The 19,013-nt window shown below is 42.2% G+C and overlaps 2 protein-coding genes across 3 annotated transcripts in view; both read left to right on the forward strand.

Annotated features, from left to right (window-relative positions):
• Positions 1 to 9,221: 9,221 nt before the first annotated feature.
• LOC118090242 (beta-Ala-His dipeptidase-like) lies at positions 9,222 to 17,243 on the forward strand. The gene is made up of 12 exons (XM_035125695.2): positions 9,222 to 9,364; positions 9,881 to 9,991; positions 10,095 to 10,238; positions 11,745 to 11,907; positions 12,179 to 12,261; positions 12,371 to 12,568; positions 13,232 to 13,316; positions 14,032 to 14,192; positions 14,980 to 15,144; positions 15,786 to 15,927; positions 16,425 to 16,572; positions 16,998 to 17,243. Exons 1-12 carry the CDS (start codon positions 9,362 to 9,364, stop codon positions 17,059 to 17,061), a joined length of 1,467 nt encoding a protein of 488 aa, XP_034981586.1. The 5' UTR covers positions 9,222 to 9,361; the 3' UTR covers positions 17,062 to 17,243.
• Positions 17,244 to 18,927: 1,684 nt separating this feature from the next.
• Positions 18,928 to 19,013, forward strand: part of ZNF407 (zinc finger protein 407) — a 355,130-nt gene continuing 355,044 nt past the window's right edge. Inside the window, exon 1 of one of the 2 annotated variants that reach the window (XM_035125684.2) lies at positions 18,928 to 18,993. The gene's annotated coding sequence lies outside the window, so the exon portion shown is untranslated. Of the gene's footprint in view, positions 19,011 to 19,013 lie in introns of both variants that reach the window. The other variant, XM_035125685.2, reaches the window with a different exon arrangement.

Consider the following 19,013-nt stretch of genomic DNA (forward strand, 5'->3'; position numbering starts at 1 on the left):
CCTCTTATTGCTATTATTACTATTATTATTTATTAAATTTCTATACCAGTTTACAACATAAAAGCACAAAATACTGTACACACCTTAATAACAAACAGTAACCCCTCCTCACGCAGTTCAAAAGGCCATAGATTGTTTAATTAGCCAAAGACCAGGGAGAAGAGATATGTTTTTGCTTGGCTCCTAAAGATATTTAATGAAGGTGCCAAGCAAGCTTCTCTGGGGAGCTACCGGTACCACTGAACGTGGGGAGCTACCACTGAAAAGGCACATTATTGTGTTGCTGCCCTCTGGACCTCTTGCGGAGAAGGCACAGAAGAAGGGTATTTTGTGCCACATAGTTTCCCCTGTCACTCAGTTTCTGGGTCCACAACACAGCAGAATATGCTTCATCTTCCTTTTCAGCTTTTGTGGGCTTGGTGCCATGGGAAGACTAAACCATGGTACATGCAGTGTTGAGGATCTGATGCTAGTGTCATCCTTAGAATTTTAGTAGTACAGTTATTACATTTTACATTGTCTGCTTATTTATATTTGAGACTGGGTTTGGTTCTAGAAAACAGGAAGCTATTCAGGAGTGTCTGAATGTATACAAAAAACCAAGAGCACACCCAGGGCTTTTTTCAGCCAGAACTCACAGGAACTCAGTTCCAGCACCTGCCAAGTGGGCACCATTGCCGTTATAAGAGAACAAGGGAGGCGTTCATGGTGAGTTCTGGCACCTCTTTTTCTAGAAAAATAGCACTGAGCACATCTATTTTGGAAAACACATACTGTTGGGTCGCCATGCAGATTGAAGAAACTTCGCCATGCAGCAATAGAGAAAAGGAAAGTAAATGTTATTGTTTGCTGACAGCAAACAATGGCTCAGAGGATACTTCCTGAAGCTGAGCCCAGAACAATGGGTGTCTCAAACATTTATACCTTTTGGGTAGCCATACATTACAGAACAACCAATCGGATTGGCTCATTTAGAACAAAGAACTACCAATTGGTGAAGGCAAGGTCCTTTCCATTTACCATTTATGAATTTCATCTCCTCCTTCTTGGAAGAGATTGTCCCAAACCCATATTTGGGACATCCTGGATTACACCTTCTCGGAAGAGCTCATCCCAACCATATTTGGAACATCCTGGGTTACAGTGACCCACTAAGTTGCAAGAAGAATACCTTTGTCCCAGATCCTGTATCCTGCATCCTCTGAGGGCAAGCATCCAAGGCAACATGTCAGCTCATGACCGCATCCAGCTGTCACAGGCTGCTACAATGCCGGGGTGCTTACCAGCCCATCAGGGAAACATAGACACAGCTAGGTCCTGGCAAATGTTAGAAAGCAATAGAATACATAGGGAATACATAGGGAACACTCTATATCAATGCACTGAGTATCAACAGAACACAATGATTATCAATAAAACTTATAAGAAATCTCAATAAGCACACTGGCGTCTGTAGGGCAAAACGGTAAAAGACATTTTACATTTTCGCATGGACACTCTCTAGTTCCTGTAGAAACATCCTCTTGTCCAAGGCCGCCTTATCAGAGTTCCAGGCGTCCCGCCAGGAATATTCTCCTACTAGGTAGCAAGGAGAGACAAGAGGGTCTTCTTAAATGAGCAATGCAAAGAAATAGAGGAAAACAATAGAATGGGGAAAACCAGAGATCTGTTCAAGAAAATTGGAGATATGAAAGGAACATTTTGTACAAAGATTACCATAATAAAGGACAAAAGTGGTAAGGACCTAACAGAAGCAGAAGACATCAAGAAGAGGTGGCAAGAATACACAGAGGAATTATACCAGAAAGATATGGAGGTCTCGTACATCCCAGGTAGTGTGGTTGCTGACCTTGAGCCAGACATCTTGGAGAGTGAAGTCAAATGGGCCTTAGAAAGCACTGCTAATAACAAGGCCAGTGGAAGTGATTATATTCCAGCTGAACTATTTAAAATTTTAAAAGATGATGCTGTTAAGGTGCTACACTCAATATGCCAGCAAGTTTGGAAAACTCAGCAATGGCCAGAGGATTGGAGAAGATCAGTCTACATCCCAATTCCAAAGAAGGGCAGTGCCAAAGAATGCTCCAACTACCGCACAATTGCGCTCATTTCACACGCTAGCAAGGTTATGCTTAAAATTCTACAAGGCAGGCTTAGGCAGTATGTGGACCGAGAACTCCCAGAAGTGCAAGCTGGATTTCGAAGGGGCAGAGGAACCAGAAACCAAATAGCAAACATGCGCTGGATTATGGAGAAAGCTAGAGAGTTCCAGAAAAACGTCTACTTCTGCTTCATTGACTATGCAAAAGCCTTTGACTGTGTCGACCACAGCAAACTATGGCAAGTTCTTAAAGAAATGGGAGTGCCTGATCACCTCATCTGTCTCCTGAGAAATCTCTATGTGGGACAAGAAGCTACAGTTAGAACTGGATATGGAACAACTGATTGGTTCAAAATTGGGAAAGGAGTACGACAAGGTTGTATATTGTCTCCCTGCTTATTTAACTTATATGCAGAATTCATCATGCGAAAGGCTGGACTAGATGAATCCCATTCATTGATTGCCGGAAGAAATATCAACAACCTCAGATATGCAGATGACACAACCTTGATGGCAGAAAGTGAGGAGGAATTAAAGAAGCTTTTAATGAGGGTGAAAGAGGAGAGCGCAAAATATGGTCTGAAGCTCAACATCAAAAAAACCAAGATCATGGCCACTGGTCCCATCACCTCCTGGCAAATAGAAGGGGAAGAAATGGAGGCAGTGAGAGATTTTACTTTCTTGGGCTCCTTGATCACTGCAGATGGTGACAGCAGTCACGAAATTAAAAGACGCCTGCTTCTTGGGAGAAAAGCAATGACAAACCTAGACAGCATCTTAAAAAGCAGAGACATCACCTTGCCTACAAAGGTCCGTATAGTTAAAGCTATGGTTTTCCCAGTAGTGATGTATGGAAGTGAGAGCTGGACCATAAAGAAGGCTGATCGCCGAAGAATTGATGCTTTTGAATTATGGTGCTGGAGGAGACTCTTGAGAGTTCCATGGACTGCAAGAAGATCAAACCTATCCATTCTTAAGGAAATCAGCCCTGAGTGCTCACTGGAGGACAGATCGTGAAGCTGAGGCTCCAATACTTTGGCCACCTCATGAGAAGAGAAGAATCCTTGGAAAAGACCTTGATGTTGGGAAAGATGGAGGGCACTAGGAGAAGGGGACGACAGAGGACGAGATGGTTGGACAGTGTTCTCGAAGCTACGAACATGAGTTTGACCAAACTGCGGGAGGCAGTGGAAGACAGGAGTGCCTGGCGTGCTATGGTCCATGGGGTCACGAAGAGTCGGACACGACTAAACGACTAAACAACAACAACAAAGGTGGCTTATGTAAGCACAGAATCATAGAATCATAGAGTTGGAAGAGACCACAAGGACCATCCAGTCCAACTCCCTGCCAAGCAGGAATCACCATCAAAGCATTCCTGACAGATGGCTGTCAAGCCTCTGCTTAAAGACCTCCAAAGAAGGAGTCTCCACCACACTCCTTGGCAGCAAATTCCACTGTCGAACAGCTCTTACTGTCAGGAAGTTCTTCCTAATGTTTAGGTAGAATCTTCTTTCTTGAAGTTTGAATCCATTGCTCCGTGTCCGCTTCTCTGGAGCAGCAGAAAACAATCTTTCTCCCTCCTCCATATGACATCCTTTCATATCACCTGCGTGTCACCTGCGTCGGCACAGCCTCCCTGGTCGCCTCTTCTTCCCCACTGAGGAGTTGGGGGTTCTGTGGGCGGCAGTTAGACAGAGGGCCCGATGACCTTCCTTTTAATTAGGAAACTAATGGGTCATCAATGCTCGAACATTCCATTTGCCTTTGGAGGAGCTGTCTGCCCTGAAGGAAGTTATTTTGTAATACTTCCTCTGTAACGACTGATGCTATGGCTGGGTGGTCTGAATCGATTGCTCCGTGTCCGCTTCTCTGGAGCAACAGAAAACAACTTTTCTCCCTCCTCTATATGGCATCCTTTAATATATTTGAACATGGCTATAATATAACCCCTTAACCTTCTCTTCTCCAGGCTAAACATGCCCAGCTCCCTAAGCCATTCCTCATAAGGCATCGTTTCCAGGCCTTTGACCATTTTGGTTGACCTCTTCTGGACACGTTCCAGCTTGTCAGTATCTTTCTTGAACTGTGGTGCCCAGAACTGGACACAGTACTCCAGGTGAGGTCTGACCAGAGCAGAATACAGTGGTACTATTACTTCCCTTGATCTAGATGCTATACTCCTATAGCAATGAAATGCTGACTGTCAGGGACAGCATCTTAGTAAGGCAAAGAGAGACAGAAAATAGGATTTCTCAGAAAGACAAAAATGGCTAATTTACCTGAGAAGCATAGGCCTGTTTATTCATTGCCTCCAACCCTGTGCCCACTTGCCACAACACTACCTTGTTTCACGCACAGATACTGTCTTCTTTACAGCATCAAACTCAGGGGGAACAGAACCTGCTGATTTGAAGCGGCTGTGCAAAGTGGTGTTGGCCAAACATCTCTGATATCATGACAAACCCTCTCTTCAGAGTAGTTTTCAGCTTAAAACAAATGTAATTGTATGTTGAATGGTTCTACAAATAACATTTGAACTAAACATGAAGTGGCTAGTCCACCTAAACATGATGAGTGGGTCGAAACTGGTAAGGAAAACTGTGTTTGCTGCATGGTGTTTGATATATTTGTCATTCAAAGAGCAAAGACAGAAGAAAGCTGGACTCATTGAACATTTGCAATGACAAAATCAAAATGTTTGGCTCAGTGGCATAAATTGCATGGAATCAGTGGATATCTGGGCTGATACAATGCTGTACCAGTAGTACAAAGTAATTGTACAAATTACTGCCAGTTTAATTATAGAAAATCTAAGATATTGATGTTTTCTTATAAAGAGCCTGAGAATGAAGACAGAGGAGAGGGGTTTTTCTTTTTGACAAATGACAGAAATTTATTGAATATACTAAAAGATATTTAGAACCAGATAGGATTTATGGGTTCACAATATATTAATATTTTGGGGAAGATATACAATGCAAAATGGATATAGACATGTCTGGTTTAATTATGAAAAGACTAGTGAAATTGGAAACAAAGTGATAAAGTCTTCTAACAGATCAAGAAAAAAATATAGTAGATTATGAGAGCCTTCTGTTAAGATTTGAGTTATTAGTAATATAATTACATGATACAACTTATTGTTCAAGTTGTGCATTTTGTTAAAATTAATAATACCTTTGTGATACGATGGAATTGTGATAGGATGATGTTATTGTAGCTTCTTAATATACAATATGAAGTTTTGTGTTAACATTAAATAATGCACACGCAAATACTGGATAGCCGAGAGCTTGAAACTTGTCCCAGATTAACCATTTACTTGAGTGAGAATTAGCTGAGCTCAAGCATTATCAATATTTGTTCATCCCAAATAGACAAAGGTTCAAGGACCTATTGAATAAGTTATGTTCATACCAGGCCAATATGACATACAGAGGGAAATCAGAACAGAAAAAATAGTGCCTCCTTCACGTTTATTTCTGAGATGCTTATATAATTGCAATTTACAACAATACCGTGGTACCTCGGTTTACAAACACAATTGGTTCCGGAAGTCTGCACTTAAAGTGGATTAATCCGTTCCAGACGGTCCGTGGATTACTTAACCTGAAGCGTACTTAACCTGAAGCGAACTGTCCCATTGAAAGTAATGGAAAGTGGATTAATCTGTTCCAGACGGGTCTGCGGAGTGCTCAACCTGAAGCGTACTTAACCCGAAGTATGAGTGTAATTGGTTCTGGAAGTCCGTACTTAACCTGAAGCGTACTTAACCTGAAGTGGACTTTCCCATTGAAAGTAATGGAAAGTGGATTAATCCATTCCAGACGGGTCCACGGAGTACTTAAACTGAAAATACTCAAACCAAGGTGTACTTAAACCGAGGCATGACTGTAAAGATGACTGAATCTCAGTTCTCAAACACTGATCATTGCCACTTAAAGTATGTTAGGTTCGTCTTAAAAGTTTTTCTGTAAATTTAAACGGGATTTTGAAATGCAGCAAAACAACAGCAACGACAATAACATGAATTTTCTTCACCAGACAGAAGGAGAAACTAAAAAGTGAAGGGGCCAGATGAACCACACAATTCTGCATCTGGGCTATGTCCCCAGAAAAGGCCCCCTAACTCATTGAATCAGTAACAACAAAATGCAGTAAATAAAATCTACAATGTGCACCGTCTTTGTATATTTTGTCCCATCCACAAGCCAAAGTCTTAATGTTTGCCTAATGTTCCACAAAAGCCCTGATTTGTTCATTAGAGCAGATGTATCTCTTTCCAACTCTTTAATCTCTTTGAACAGCAATCTTTAGTTCTCTTCTCTTTTGGTGACAGCCATTTTACGCGGAGTTTTGTGCATATGTTTTTGTCAATAGGTAATTTAAGGCTGTTAAAAGACCTCTCAATGCATCTGTCTTTACTGGTGCAATCCTCTGTGAAGCATTAATTGCTTGCAGCGTTTCATCAGAATCAACTGCTCTGATGCTAATTACACTGGAAAACCACTAAAGCTGAAAACAAAAACAATTATAGCACATTAATATGTGAGAACTTGCTTGTGGCTATTTCTGATGAGCAGGGGGGGGGGGAGATAAATATTTTCCCAGCACATTCATAATGGCATGATGATGATCATTATTATATCAGGGCTGCAAGCACTCATCAACATTGCAATTACATTTCAAATTCCATTAGAAAAGCGAACTTTCTGCAGAATCACATTTCATGCTTGTCTTGTGCATGGTCACACAGGTCTTCTCTCATAACCCTTCCCACAATTTTGAGCACAGTTGGAAAGTGTGGTTGGGCACATATGGGCTATTATTTTGTGACATGATTAGTGATGCCCATCATGACTCCTGCCCACCAATATGCTTGCTGTGAACCTAACCAGCAAATCTATATCCCCATCAGCTGTGGGCTGGCTGGCGCACGTTTGACACTGAGAAGTCGTTGCAGAAGAGTTGTGAAATGGGTACAATCTGCTTGCGGTACACTTGACGTGTGTCCTTGCAGAAAGGCCCTGAGTAATCGGATCTGCCCTGGCCTACTGCACCTTCCAAGAACCTGCAGGCATCTGCCTTGCATTTTCCCTCTTACAGCACCCCACACCAACATACTTCCCAATGGGGAAACCTCACAAGGACCTCTCAAACCTTCAGGGAAAGAGACACAGATAATTGATAAAAATGTGACATGACCCTCTGAGAACTAATCTTTCTCCTCGCAGATTTCAGTAACAAATCAGAATAGGAATAATTTGGGCAGTAGGTTGTGGGCAGTCAAAGGGCCAGTAATTTTGTGACTGTTATTAAGTGGGTCTATTTAGATGGCCATGTGTCCTACTTTGCAGATGACAGTTCTCTAGTTGAAGGGCCCAAATCCACCTGGAAGATAAAGATCCCTTGGAAGAAAGAGCAGCAGCCTTGAAGCAGTTCACTCCACAAGAGAAGACTGAGCAGAAACCTGGGTTAGTCTTCACAGCTATGATGAGATTTAAATAATAGCAGTGCTATTTAAATAATGCTCATTATTTCTAAATTTGTAGCTCTGCATATGAATTAACACATGCAAATGCTATGCAAATATGTGGCCTTTTTGGCAATGCATAAGTGGCCACCCTGTCTGTCCATTCCAGTTATCCAAGGATATACAGTGGTACCTCTAGTTACGAACTTAATTTGTTCCAGAGGCCCGTTCTTAACCTGAAACTGTTCTTAACTAGAGGCGTGCTTTCACTAATGGGGCCTCTTGCTGCCGCTGCGCCGCAAGCACACAATTTCTGTTCTCATCCTGGGGCAAAGTTCTCAACTTGAGGTAACTCTTCCAGATTAGCGGAGTTTATAACCTGAAGCGTTTGTAACCTGAGGCGTTTGCAACTCGAGGTACCACTGCACCTAATTTCAGATACGGTGGAAGTTGAACTTGTAGTGTAGTGCACATCTAATTGAGTACATAAAGGTAAAGGTAAAGGGACCCCTGACCGTTAGGTCCTGTCGCGGACGACTCTGGGGTTGCGGCACTCATCTCGCTTTACTGGCCTAGGGAGCCAGCGTACAGCTTCTGGGTCATGTGGCCAGCATGACAAAGCCGCTTCTGGCAAAACCAGAGCAGCACACAGAAACGCCGTTTACCTTCCTACTTGCACTTGACATGCTTTCGAACTGCTAGGTTGGCAGGAGCAGGGACTGAGCAACGGGAACTCACCCCGTCGCAGGGATTCGACCCGCCGACCTTCTGGTCAGCAAGTCCTAGGCTCAGTGGTTTAACCCACAGCGCCACCCGTGTCCCATAATTGAGTACATAGTTAAGGCATTATTTGTGGGTTTGGCTACTGGGGAATTGGTACTATTTAAAAGAGATTCTGATTTCCCTGCAACCTGGTGTTAGCACTGGACATCTTTTGGTGCTTGTCCTTGTAGGGCTCACTAAAATGCAATAAATTCCAGTGTTCAAATCTGGATCATTTTAATTTCCAACAAAATACCTTCAACTTTGCACTGTTTTGAGATGTTGCAGGAATTTAAAATAGTGACAAGTGGGTAATGGCACCAGCATCCACTTCTCCCAGGGACATTTCAAACCTGGAATTGCAATGTCTGGTCCTGTGAGTTTTTTGCTCAAAATACTTTTTACTCTTTTTTCAAATTTTACAGTTAAAGTAAAAATAATGAGAACAAAACTAAAAGCGGGAAGTGCTTTGAAGGGGGAGTGAGGGAGCAAAGTTGGGGGAAGGTTTTGCTTATTGAATCTTTGTTTATGCTTAATACAGCAAAAACTTCTTTTCTGGGCATATTGGACTCCTCATCACTTCTACCAGAAGCAACTTGCACCCACAACTGTGCGACACTGAAACATTGAATGGCCATGCCCTATAGTGGCACAGTGCTGGACAGCACTCATTCTCCATACAGTATTAACTTTTACAATCCTTAAATTTCTCTGATGCCCACACTATACTCAATTATTTTCCAACACTGGGGGCGTTGATGGATCGGCTTGTGTTTACTGCACAGTAACTGTAAATTCCTGGAAAAAACACATCAACCAGACAGTTAACAAATTAGCAAACTGTTTGCTCAGGCTAAAATAAACAGTGGGAACAGTGGGAACGGAGATAAAATTAGTGGTGCAGAATGGCTTGTAAAGCAAAAGCTTCCTGGATTTTGAAATAAGAGGACATTTCACAGCCTCTGCTTACTGACTCTACTGGCAAAGAAGGATAAATTCTGCCACTACTTGTCTCTACTGCCATGGTGAAGTATTGCCTGTTTCTCTTACTATTTGCAAATGCTAAGTATGGGTGAGAACAACCCATCAGTCTGCTTTTGGACTGATGGAACATATGCAGAAGAGGTATATAATAATCCTTAAAAACACTCTGTGTATTGGGGGTTCGTACTCACAAAAGGCACTGTAAGTCAATAGTGAACTGTATAGAAAACTAAATTGCATAGAGCACTGTCCTTGGAACATCTCACCGCTCAGGCAAGTGGTAAAAATTGTAAGCAGCCAGGAAACGGAACTATTGCAATGGAAGGGTTTGCCAGAGGTTTGTTTTTTAAAACACTCAAAGGTCAAAGATTAATCAAGACTAAGACAGCAGTGATAGAATAACAAACAGCAATCTTAACTTATTGGGCAAACTCTAGTCTCACCCCCTGCCCCCTGGATAATGTGGAATCTTCTGCAACCAAACAGTCCATGTCAAACTGTATGGAATTTTGGCTCTGAGAATTGCAGGCTACTAATAATAGTAATTATTCTTTCAGATGTCCCTTATATTTCTTCTTGCTTTCACAACTATTACCTATGAAGCATCACTTGCCCCTGCAGATCAAATATTTCAGTATATTGATGCACATCAACATGAATATGTACAGGTACAAGCGGGTGTACTATTTTGGGATAAGCTGGAAAACTAGAGTGAAGGAGTGTTACCTGGAATGTGGATTCCATCCCCCTCATAATTTCCTCTTTTCACAGAGACTCAGGGAATGGGTGGCCATTGAAAGTGACTCCAGTAACCTTCTGAAGAGGCAAGATCTGATTGAAATGATACATTTAGCAGAAGAGAGGATAAAATATTTAGGAGGAACTGTTGAGTTGGTGGAACTGGGTGTACAAGAGGTAATCTATTGTGTTTCAGCATGAAATCTATCTTCATATATAATGAGGATCACTTTAAGGCTACTGCTTAATGTCTCTAAAGAGGCTTTGTTAATCCGCCTAAAACATTCCAGTCTTTCATGCTATGTGTTTTGGTCACCCACTCTCCTCCTCCTCCTATATTTGCTGAAGTATAGAAGATAGAAATAAAGTCTCTGTCCACTGACTCACAATTGAAAAATATGATCTAAAGGAAAGATAGAATTGCCAGTAACAAAGGTTACTTAAGAAGCAGCTATTTAATAATAATAATAATAATAATAATAAATAATTTATTATTTATACCCCACCCATCTGGCTGGGTTTCCTCAGCCATTCTGGGCGGCTTCCAACAAAACATTAAAATACAGAAATCCATCAAACATTAAAAGCTTCCCTAAACAGGGCTGCCTTAAGATGCCTTCTAAAGGTCTGGTAATTGTTGTTCTCTTTGACCTCTGGTGGGAGGGCGTTCCACAGGGTGGGGGCCACTACCGAGAAGGTAACTTGGCTTCTCGTAGCGAGGGAAGTGCCAGAAGGCCCTCGGCGCTGGACCTCAGTGTCCGGGTAGAACAATGGGGGTGGAGACGCTCCTTCAGGTATACTGGACCGAGGCCGTTTAGGGCTTTAAAGGTCAGCACCAACACTTTGAATTGTGCTTGGAAACGTACTGGAAGCCAATGTAGGTCTTTCCAAGGGCGTACCCACCACGGGGCAAGTTAGGGCAGCTGCCCTACTCTAGAAGCAGGGCTGGTGGGCAGAGGCGGAGCACAGCCCGGCGGAGCGCGAGTTCGCCATTCCCGCCGCGCTGCACCCTCCCTCCAGCTCCCCGTCGCGCCCTCTGGCAAGGCCAAGCGCGGCGGGGAACCAGAGAGCGCGGCGCGGCAGGCGGGAACGCCGAACTCGCGCTCCGCTGGGCTGGGCTCCGCCTCCGCCCACCAGCCCTGCTTCTAGGGAGGGGCACAGCCCGGCGGAGCGCTAGTTCGCCGTTCCCGCCCGCCGCGCTGCGCCCTCCCTCCAGCTCCCCATCGCGCCCTCTGGCAAGGCCAAGCACGGCGGGGAACCAGGGAGCGCGGCGCGGTGGGCGGGAAAGCCGAACTCGCGCTCCGCTGGGCTGGGCTCCGCCTCCGCCCACCAGCCCTGCTTCTAGGGAGGGGCACAGCCCGGCGGAGCGCGAGTTCGCCGTTCCCGCCCACTTTGTGGCCCCTCCCCTTCCGTGCCTTGGCCCCTCCCCTTGCCCCCCCTAGTTTTGATCCTGGGTACGCCCATGGGTCTTTCAGGACCGGTGTTATGTGGTCACGGCGGCCGCTCCCAGTCACCAATCTAGCTGCCGCATTTTGGATTAATTGTATATAATTCTGGATTAATATATATAGATGGACTATACGGTAACATGGTCAGGAGGTGAGGAGATTGGGTAAAAGAGGCAAGTGATAGCTTCTAGCACATGTATAGGATTGCACTGTTAATGCATCACTTCTGCTTTAGCTGCATAATGGAAGTACAACTCGTTTGCCACCAGTCATTCTGGCAGAACTTAAAAAGGACCCTAAAAAACATACAGTTTGTTTTTATGGACATCTGGATGTGCAGCCAGCCAGATTAGAGGATGGATGGGCATCAGAGCCATACAATTTGACAGAAAAAAATGGTGAGCATTTATTATTATTCAATGGCAGCAATACAGAGACAGAATGTCTCCGAATACCAGTTCTTGGGTGGCAATAGTGGGAGAAGGTATCGCTTCAGGCTCTGCTTGTGAATTTCCTGCAGGCATCTGATTGGCCACTGTGAAAACAGGATGGTGAACCAAATGGACCTTTTATCTGGTACAACAGGACTGCCACCTCTGAAACTTGTCAAACACTGTACAATTGTAACTGGATTCTATCAGCTTCTCTTTGCTTCACTTCTATTTCAAGGTAGTCTGTATGGACGTGGAACCTCGGATGACAAAGGGCAAATTCTGGCTGTACTGAATGCAGTAGAAGCACTTCAACAATATGTATGTGATTTTTTGTTTTTTGTTTAACAAGTCTTTCCTATTTCATGAAATCTGCCATCAAAAACAAACAAGCACATCGTTTACTACATTTTAAACCACTCTCTGTCAGGAACTTCCTGTGAATGTAAAGTTTCTCCTTGAAGCCATGGAAGAAGTAGGATCCCCTGGACTATTGAAACTGGTTGAAGAGAGAAATAGTACGTTTTTTTCAGATGTCGATTACATTGTGATCACTGATTCTGCGTGGATCAGCAACAAACCAAGTATTACATATGGAACAAGGGGGAACAGCTATTTCTTAATTGAGGTATTTGGGGCTCTTTAATATTGTTACAATTAGTAGAATCAGTGTGGTGTAATGGTTGAACTATGCCCTAGAAGACTTGGGTTCTAATCCGACGCAGCCATGAAGCCCAGTTTAACCTACCTCACAGGGTTGTTAGAATAAAATAGATATGATGAGAACCATGGACCACCTTGGAGGAAAGTTGGGATATAATAATAATGCAAATTTTTCAGACACATCTTATCATTCATTTTATTATCATTCGCCTGTAAAGTTTCTAACAAATAAGCTGCTAAGCAAGGATGACAATTTTTAATTGATGCATGTCTGAGAGGGATGAGCACACAAACGTGAAGCTTGTGCCTGTTCATCTTCCTGATGCAAAATCTTTGTATGGCCTGGCATGGCCTACTAATACAGTGGTACCTCAGGTTAAGAACTTAATTCGTTCTGGAGGACCGTTCTTAACCTGAAACTGTTCTTAACCTTAGCCACTTTAGCTAATGGGGCCCCCCTCTGCCGCCACACGATTTCTGTTCACATCCTGAAGCAAAGTTCTTAACCCGAGGTACTACTTCAGGGTTAGCGGAGTCTGTAACCAGAAGCATCTGTAACCTGCTGAAGCGTCTGTAACCCGAGGTACAACTGTACACCCTCTGATTCCTTTATCTACTTTTTTTCTAGGTTGAATGTGCTAAAAAAGACTTGCATTCAGGAACCTTTGGAGGTATAGTTCCTGAAGCAACCAGTGACTTAATATATCTGTTGAGTAAGTACAGTTTCTACTAGTGAACAACTAGCTCACACATTCTAGGCTGCTTCAAAGCTTGACTGCTGAGATTTCAGCATTGGTAACCTCAACGCTGGTTACCACAATGTGCTTTATGTGGGGTTCTCACAAGATCTTGCTGGAAGCTTCAGCTGGTAACCCTAGTAAGCAAGGCTTCGGCGAGGGCAGTAAGAGGGGGCAGGCTGCTCCTGAAATAAGACTATTACGTGTATAGACATTCCCATGAACATTCATAGGTTGGGGTCAGAGCTTGCCACATGTATGCTATTACAGGTATTGCCACTACCTTCCCCCATTATTCTTATTCTTGTTTAGCCATTATCTTACTCTGGGGATCTGGTTTTATAGGTTTATATATATACTAATGGTGGTCCTTACCAGTAGGAATGGTTGTGCATGTTCCATGATGCCGAAGAAACATAGCTCTTCATAGAGATTCTTAGAGAACAGCAAAGTTTATCATGTAACATGTTTTGTTTAAAAATAAAAGGGAAATGGGGCAGCTCTTGATTTTTAAATAGAAATTAAGAGAAATATTCAATAAATTTAAAAAAGGACTATTTTGAGGCTTGCCTTCTTTATTCCCTAGTTTTAAAATAAAAAAATTAATTGATGTTTGGTATTACATTCTGTCCATTAAATAAGTTCTGTTATTTCTGTAGTTCTTCTTCAGAACTTGTACATTTGTTTTCAGGTACCCTTGTCGATTCTTCTGGTCATATACTGATACCTGGGATTTATGATGCAGTTGCTCCTCTTACGGAAAAAGAAAAGAAACTCTATGAAAAAATTGAATGGGATTTCAAGAAGCAGAAGGACATATTTGGGATAAGAAACTTCACATATAGCACTAAAGTATATGCCACATTGATTTTGCATTGAATTCTAAGCTGGGCTTTTGATAGCTGGTTTCGGAATTTTCAGTTAGGATGGGGCAAATTGTGGGAATTCCTTTATAGTTGATGTAGAAGCAAGGTCAAATCTGGGTCTGCTCTACCATTAGGCAGTGTGGGATGGCTACTACAGGCAGCTGATATTGAGTGTAATGAAAGGGGAGCATTTCCCTTTTTGCAAGAATATGCTTGTAAAATATGTATACAAGTCACTAGCACCATTTTCTTAGCCTGTATTAATGAATTCCACCTTGTGTGGAACTGTCAGCCCCAAGTGTACTGTCAGATTGGGGGTTCTAGAGTAATCCCAAGTCTAGTATCATGAGATAGAAAAATGTCAGCCAACCACTCTCTCCATGATTAGTCTGAATTAGTTCTGCCGCCAGGAATGATTTTTGGTCCAAAGTCTAGCACCCCACTCAGTAGAATGAGTGGGGGTGGGGAGATGACAAACATACATGAAATAAGTGATGCAATAGGCATTACCATTTAAAGAAAGGGGAGGGTGCCATAAGACCACGTATTCCAGGCTCAAAAAATGATTCAGTTTTCAGAATCTAGTTTTCATGTTTTATTATTTTTTAGGTCACTTTGGATCATATTTCATGAAAAAGCAACTAAAAATGCAAATGATAATGATGATATAAATAACCATTTGTCGTGTAAAATAATAGGAATGGTGAAGACCATTCTTTTTGTTTAAGACTCGATATATTGCTTTAAAAGTTGGAGGTTTTTTTTTTGTTTAGGAAGAATTATTAATGCGGAAGTCGCGCTACCCATCTTTGTCCATCCATGGAATTGAAGGAGCTTTCTCTGCACCTGGAACTAAGACTGTAATCCCTGCAAGGGTAATCGGGAAATTTTCAATACGCCTGGTTCCCCATATGGATCGCTCTGTAGTAACAAAACAGGTAGAGTTCTGGGTTGTGTGTCTTTAAAATCTCTTTATTCTCTTGTGGAGAACAGTGTAATTTGCGTTCCTCAATTGACGTGATGTTTCTAGCAACCTAGCCTAAATAGGCCTACTGAGAAGTAGTTCCCCACTGTGTTCAATAGGGCTTATTCCCAGGTAGGTGTATACAACATTGTTGCCATGCAATGGAATACAATGCATGTTCATTCATAAATAATCCCTACTGAGTTCTATAGGACTTTTTATCAAATAGGTGTGTAAAGCATTGTAGCCTAAGGCTGCAACTCAAGTATGCTTACTTCACATGAATTAAACTGAGGCTTACTTCTGGGTAACATTCCATCACATTGCTAGTGAATTAACTCAAAATGAAGTTGATAATATATTTAAGGTACTAGCTTGAATCAGAGAATGGGAGTTTGAATAATGGCCAGCACATTGAAGCACCAAAAGATAATCACCAGCACATTGATCAGCCTTTATTCGAAGCTCAAAGTGTGCTAGACCATGAATACTGCAGGTCATTATCCCACAATGCATCTTCATAAGCAGATAATTAATATATTATTGTGTTATTACGACAGATTTAATTTTTACCAGGAGCATACTAGAATAAACTTTCACTATTATTCTCTCGAGGTAATGGATCATTTGAACAAGAAATTTGCTGAACGGAACAGCCCTAATCATATTGAAATAACCAATGTCCAAGCATCAAAGCCGTGGCTTTCTGATACAGATGAACCTCTGTATTTGGCTGGAAGAAAGGCAATAGAGAAAGGTCTGGTCACTTTACTGCAACAAATTACAAAACTTTGAGGCTGTTGTGATTATTATGAAGCACCCAGCATACTAAAAAGCAGTGTAGAAGAAAACTTCATAGCAATGGCTGCATCATTACAAAAAATCCAAAGTAATCTACACATGCATCTAATACTAAACCTGCAATGCTATATGAATGTGTATGTAAGTCACACAGTATTTTGAAGGAGCATTTTGGCTTTGGAAGAGGCTCGTTTTGTTTTGTGAAAATATATTTTAAAGAACAGTCATGGGACACGTTAAGACAGAACTGTTTTTGCTGCAGAAGGTTTAAAACAGTTATTTTTGTGGATTTTGTCAGTTATAGACAGGATCACAACTTTAAGTTTAGGAAGTAGTTAACTTTTAACTCAAGATTGCAACAAAGACAAATGCATCTGCTCTGGGACTTAGGTGGATAAAATGTTAAGTAACCAGTCTATGAAAATTAAGTTTTCTTTTATTCCTATTTCTTAGTATTCCACACCGAGGCTGACTTGACCCGAATAGGTGGAACAATTCCAATTGCTTCACATTTCCAAGACGTAACTGGAAAGAGTATAATGCTTCTAGGAATAGGAGGACCAGATGATGCCCCTCATGGTCAAAATGAAAAGATCAACAGGTAATCTGTAGGCCTTTAAAATAATGAAGTCTTTTAATAGTGGGAGAAAATGCTATGGTAAATGAATTTTAAGCATAATCTCTGGAGAGAAGTCAACTTTGGGACTGCTGTTTTGTGTGCAATAAAAGCCACCTAGAAGCTGTATGTTTAGTTTTTCCATCTTCAAGAAGCTTCTAGCCTAGAAGCTTCTTGAAGATGGAAAAACTAAACATACAGCATTGGAAATACTGATGTAAATGAAGTAGAAAAAGCGTGAATAATAAAACCAGATGTAGTATTGGCCATAAATTATGACGCTTACCCATTAACGTAGTCATACATTTTTGCAAAGTTGTAATTTAGACAACTCATATTCCATCTGCGCTATACCTGCTTATGCATGCCCACTATTCCCACTATTAATCTTGTTTTCTTCTTAAATGTAGGTACAACTTCATTGAGGGAACCAAACTATATGCAGCCTTCCTTCAAGAACTTGCTTCTATCTAGAGAAGTTGGCATGATAATAAAAACCCTCTAAAGCACAGCTGCATACATCCTTTTTTGAAATGTTCTTAAAGGAACACACACACACACACACACACACACACAAATATATTGAGTAATTTAAATGTGATTAAGTCCATACTTGTGTGAAAAAGAGATTCCCCCTGCAATAAAATGATTTATTATTATTATTTTACATTTGGAGGTTCCATTCCTCTTTTCTTAATGTGCCTGTACAGAATTTTCTTTCTTCCTTAAGAACTCTGGACTCTCAGAAAGGAAAAGGAATACTGCCACCTGGGTTTTCTAAATTTAAGACGACCCTCTTACTATGTTTTTGTAAAAGATGTGCTACCCACAAATGACACATCACATTCCTAAATGGTTTTAAGTCTGTTTAAAGGTGTGGTTGCACCCTGTGTGATTGAACTACAGTACTATGTGCACTATACACCCTCTGCTGGCTGCACACTTATTTACAGCATCTTTTTCCTAAATGTGGCAACTGCATACATGTGGCTCTCAAGTGCTTACCCATGTGGGCAGACAGGATCAAGACCCACTTAGCTTCAGCAAAATGATGGCTTCATGTACCTTCAGACCATATCCTGGGTCCATACTCTTTCTGAGGGTGGCGGATGCAATTTTGAAATCTTGGGCACATTTTCAGGTTCCCATGAATATTAGTGGTATATGGAGGCAGTGGCTGCCATTGCAAATTTGCAGGCTTACTAGTAAGTATTTTTTATTTATTCAACTGAAGTATTTTTATTTTGCTTTTCAGTCAAAAAAGACCTTATAATAATCAGTAAGTTTCATCAGTAAGTTTCACACGAAAGCTCATACCTATGACAAACTTAGTCTCATAAGGTGCTACTGGAAGGAATTATTTTATTTTAATAGCAATGTGGCAATCAAACAAGTCACACAACATAGTCTAACAAAATTCACTGTAATTTCGAAAAGTCACCATGTGAACCCTTCTGGATATGAAGAAGTAAGAAGTATAACCATAGTATGTTTTTAAGCTTAAATGGCTGCTTGGGGTTTATAATAAATCAATTACCACTATATATTAGTATCTTTTGGGAGGGGGGGGGTTCTCTGTCAATTTCCCAAAACTGGAAGTTTTCCCCCACCTGGCCATTTTAAGTCCCTCATCCAATTTTTGTTTGCTAGTTAAGTCAAACTCTACCTCTTCACCAGTTAAACAAAGAACACTAACTTGTGTGTGTAGATATTTCAAACTTAGTTGTTTCATGCCTAAACATTTGAACGTCCAGAATTCTGGTTAACACCTGACGTGTTTACACACGGAACATACACAAGCATGGCATCTGGATATTGCCCCTTCGTAAATTTTGTTCAACTAGCAACTAAAGGCTGCTTGGTAATGCAGGGCTTGAACCCACTGCCTGCATGGCAACAAGGTTCGTTTCAGGATAATATTGCGCGTGTGCAGTGAAACACCAGGGCCTCAGCTGAATCCCAGAGCCTGTTTTCGGTGTCGAGGTTCTCGCGGGGAGTCATGGTGGATAGGGGTGCCTCGGGGCATGTGCAGAGTGCATGTTTCGCCTCAAGGGTACCAGCCACAACCCATCCCCTTCACACTTGGCTCCACGGAACGCGCAACTGAGGAAAGCGAGTCACCGCCAGGGCTCCTTTGAGCGCGCCTGAGGGGGCAGGAAGCGACCTCCTCGCGGCGCGCGGGGCCACTGAGGTACCGCTAGGGCCCTCGCTTCTTCAAAGCGAATCACGCGCCGCTCGCGGAGCAACTGCCGCCGTTGCATTCCATACATTTCCTGTCTTCCCTCCCCTCCGCCCCCCGTACGACGTTACGCATCACGTTCCGACAGTGACGCACTTCGGCGAATCTACGGCACGCCACTTGTGACCAAGATCATCACAAGCGGAGGAGGACGGCGTCCCCATCCGGTGAGCAAAAACCAACGGTC

This window comes from Zootoca vivipara, chromosome 8, assembly GCF_963506605.1.
Source record: "Zootoca vivipara chromosome 8, rZooViv1.1, whole genome shotgun sequence".
NCBI lineage: Eukaryota > Metazoa > Chordata > Lepidosauria > Squamata > Lacertidae > Zootoca > Zootoca vivipara.

Bases quoted from the DNA above. Each gene is read 5' to 3' on its own strand.
- LOC118090242 (XM_035125695.2), top strand. The intron at 13,317-14,031 runs GTAAGTACAGTT...ATTTGTTTTCAG, and splicing joins TGACTTAATATATCTGTTGA to GTACCCTTGTCGATTCTTCT. The intron at 16,573-16,997 runs GTAATCTGTAGG...TCTTAAATGTAG, and splicing joins CAAAATGAAAAGATCAACAG to GTACAACTTCATTGAGGGAA.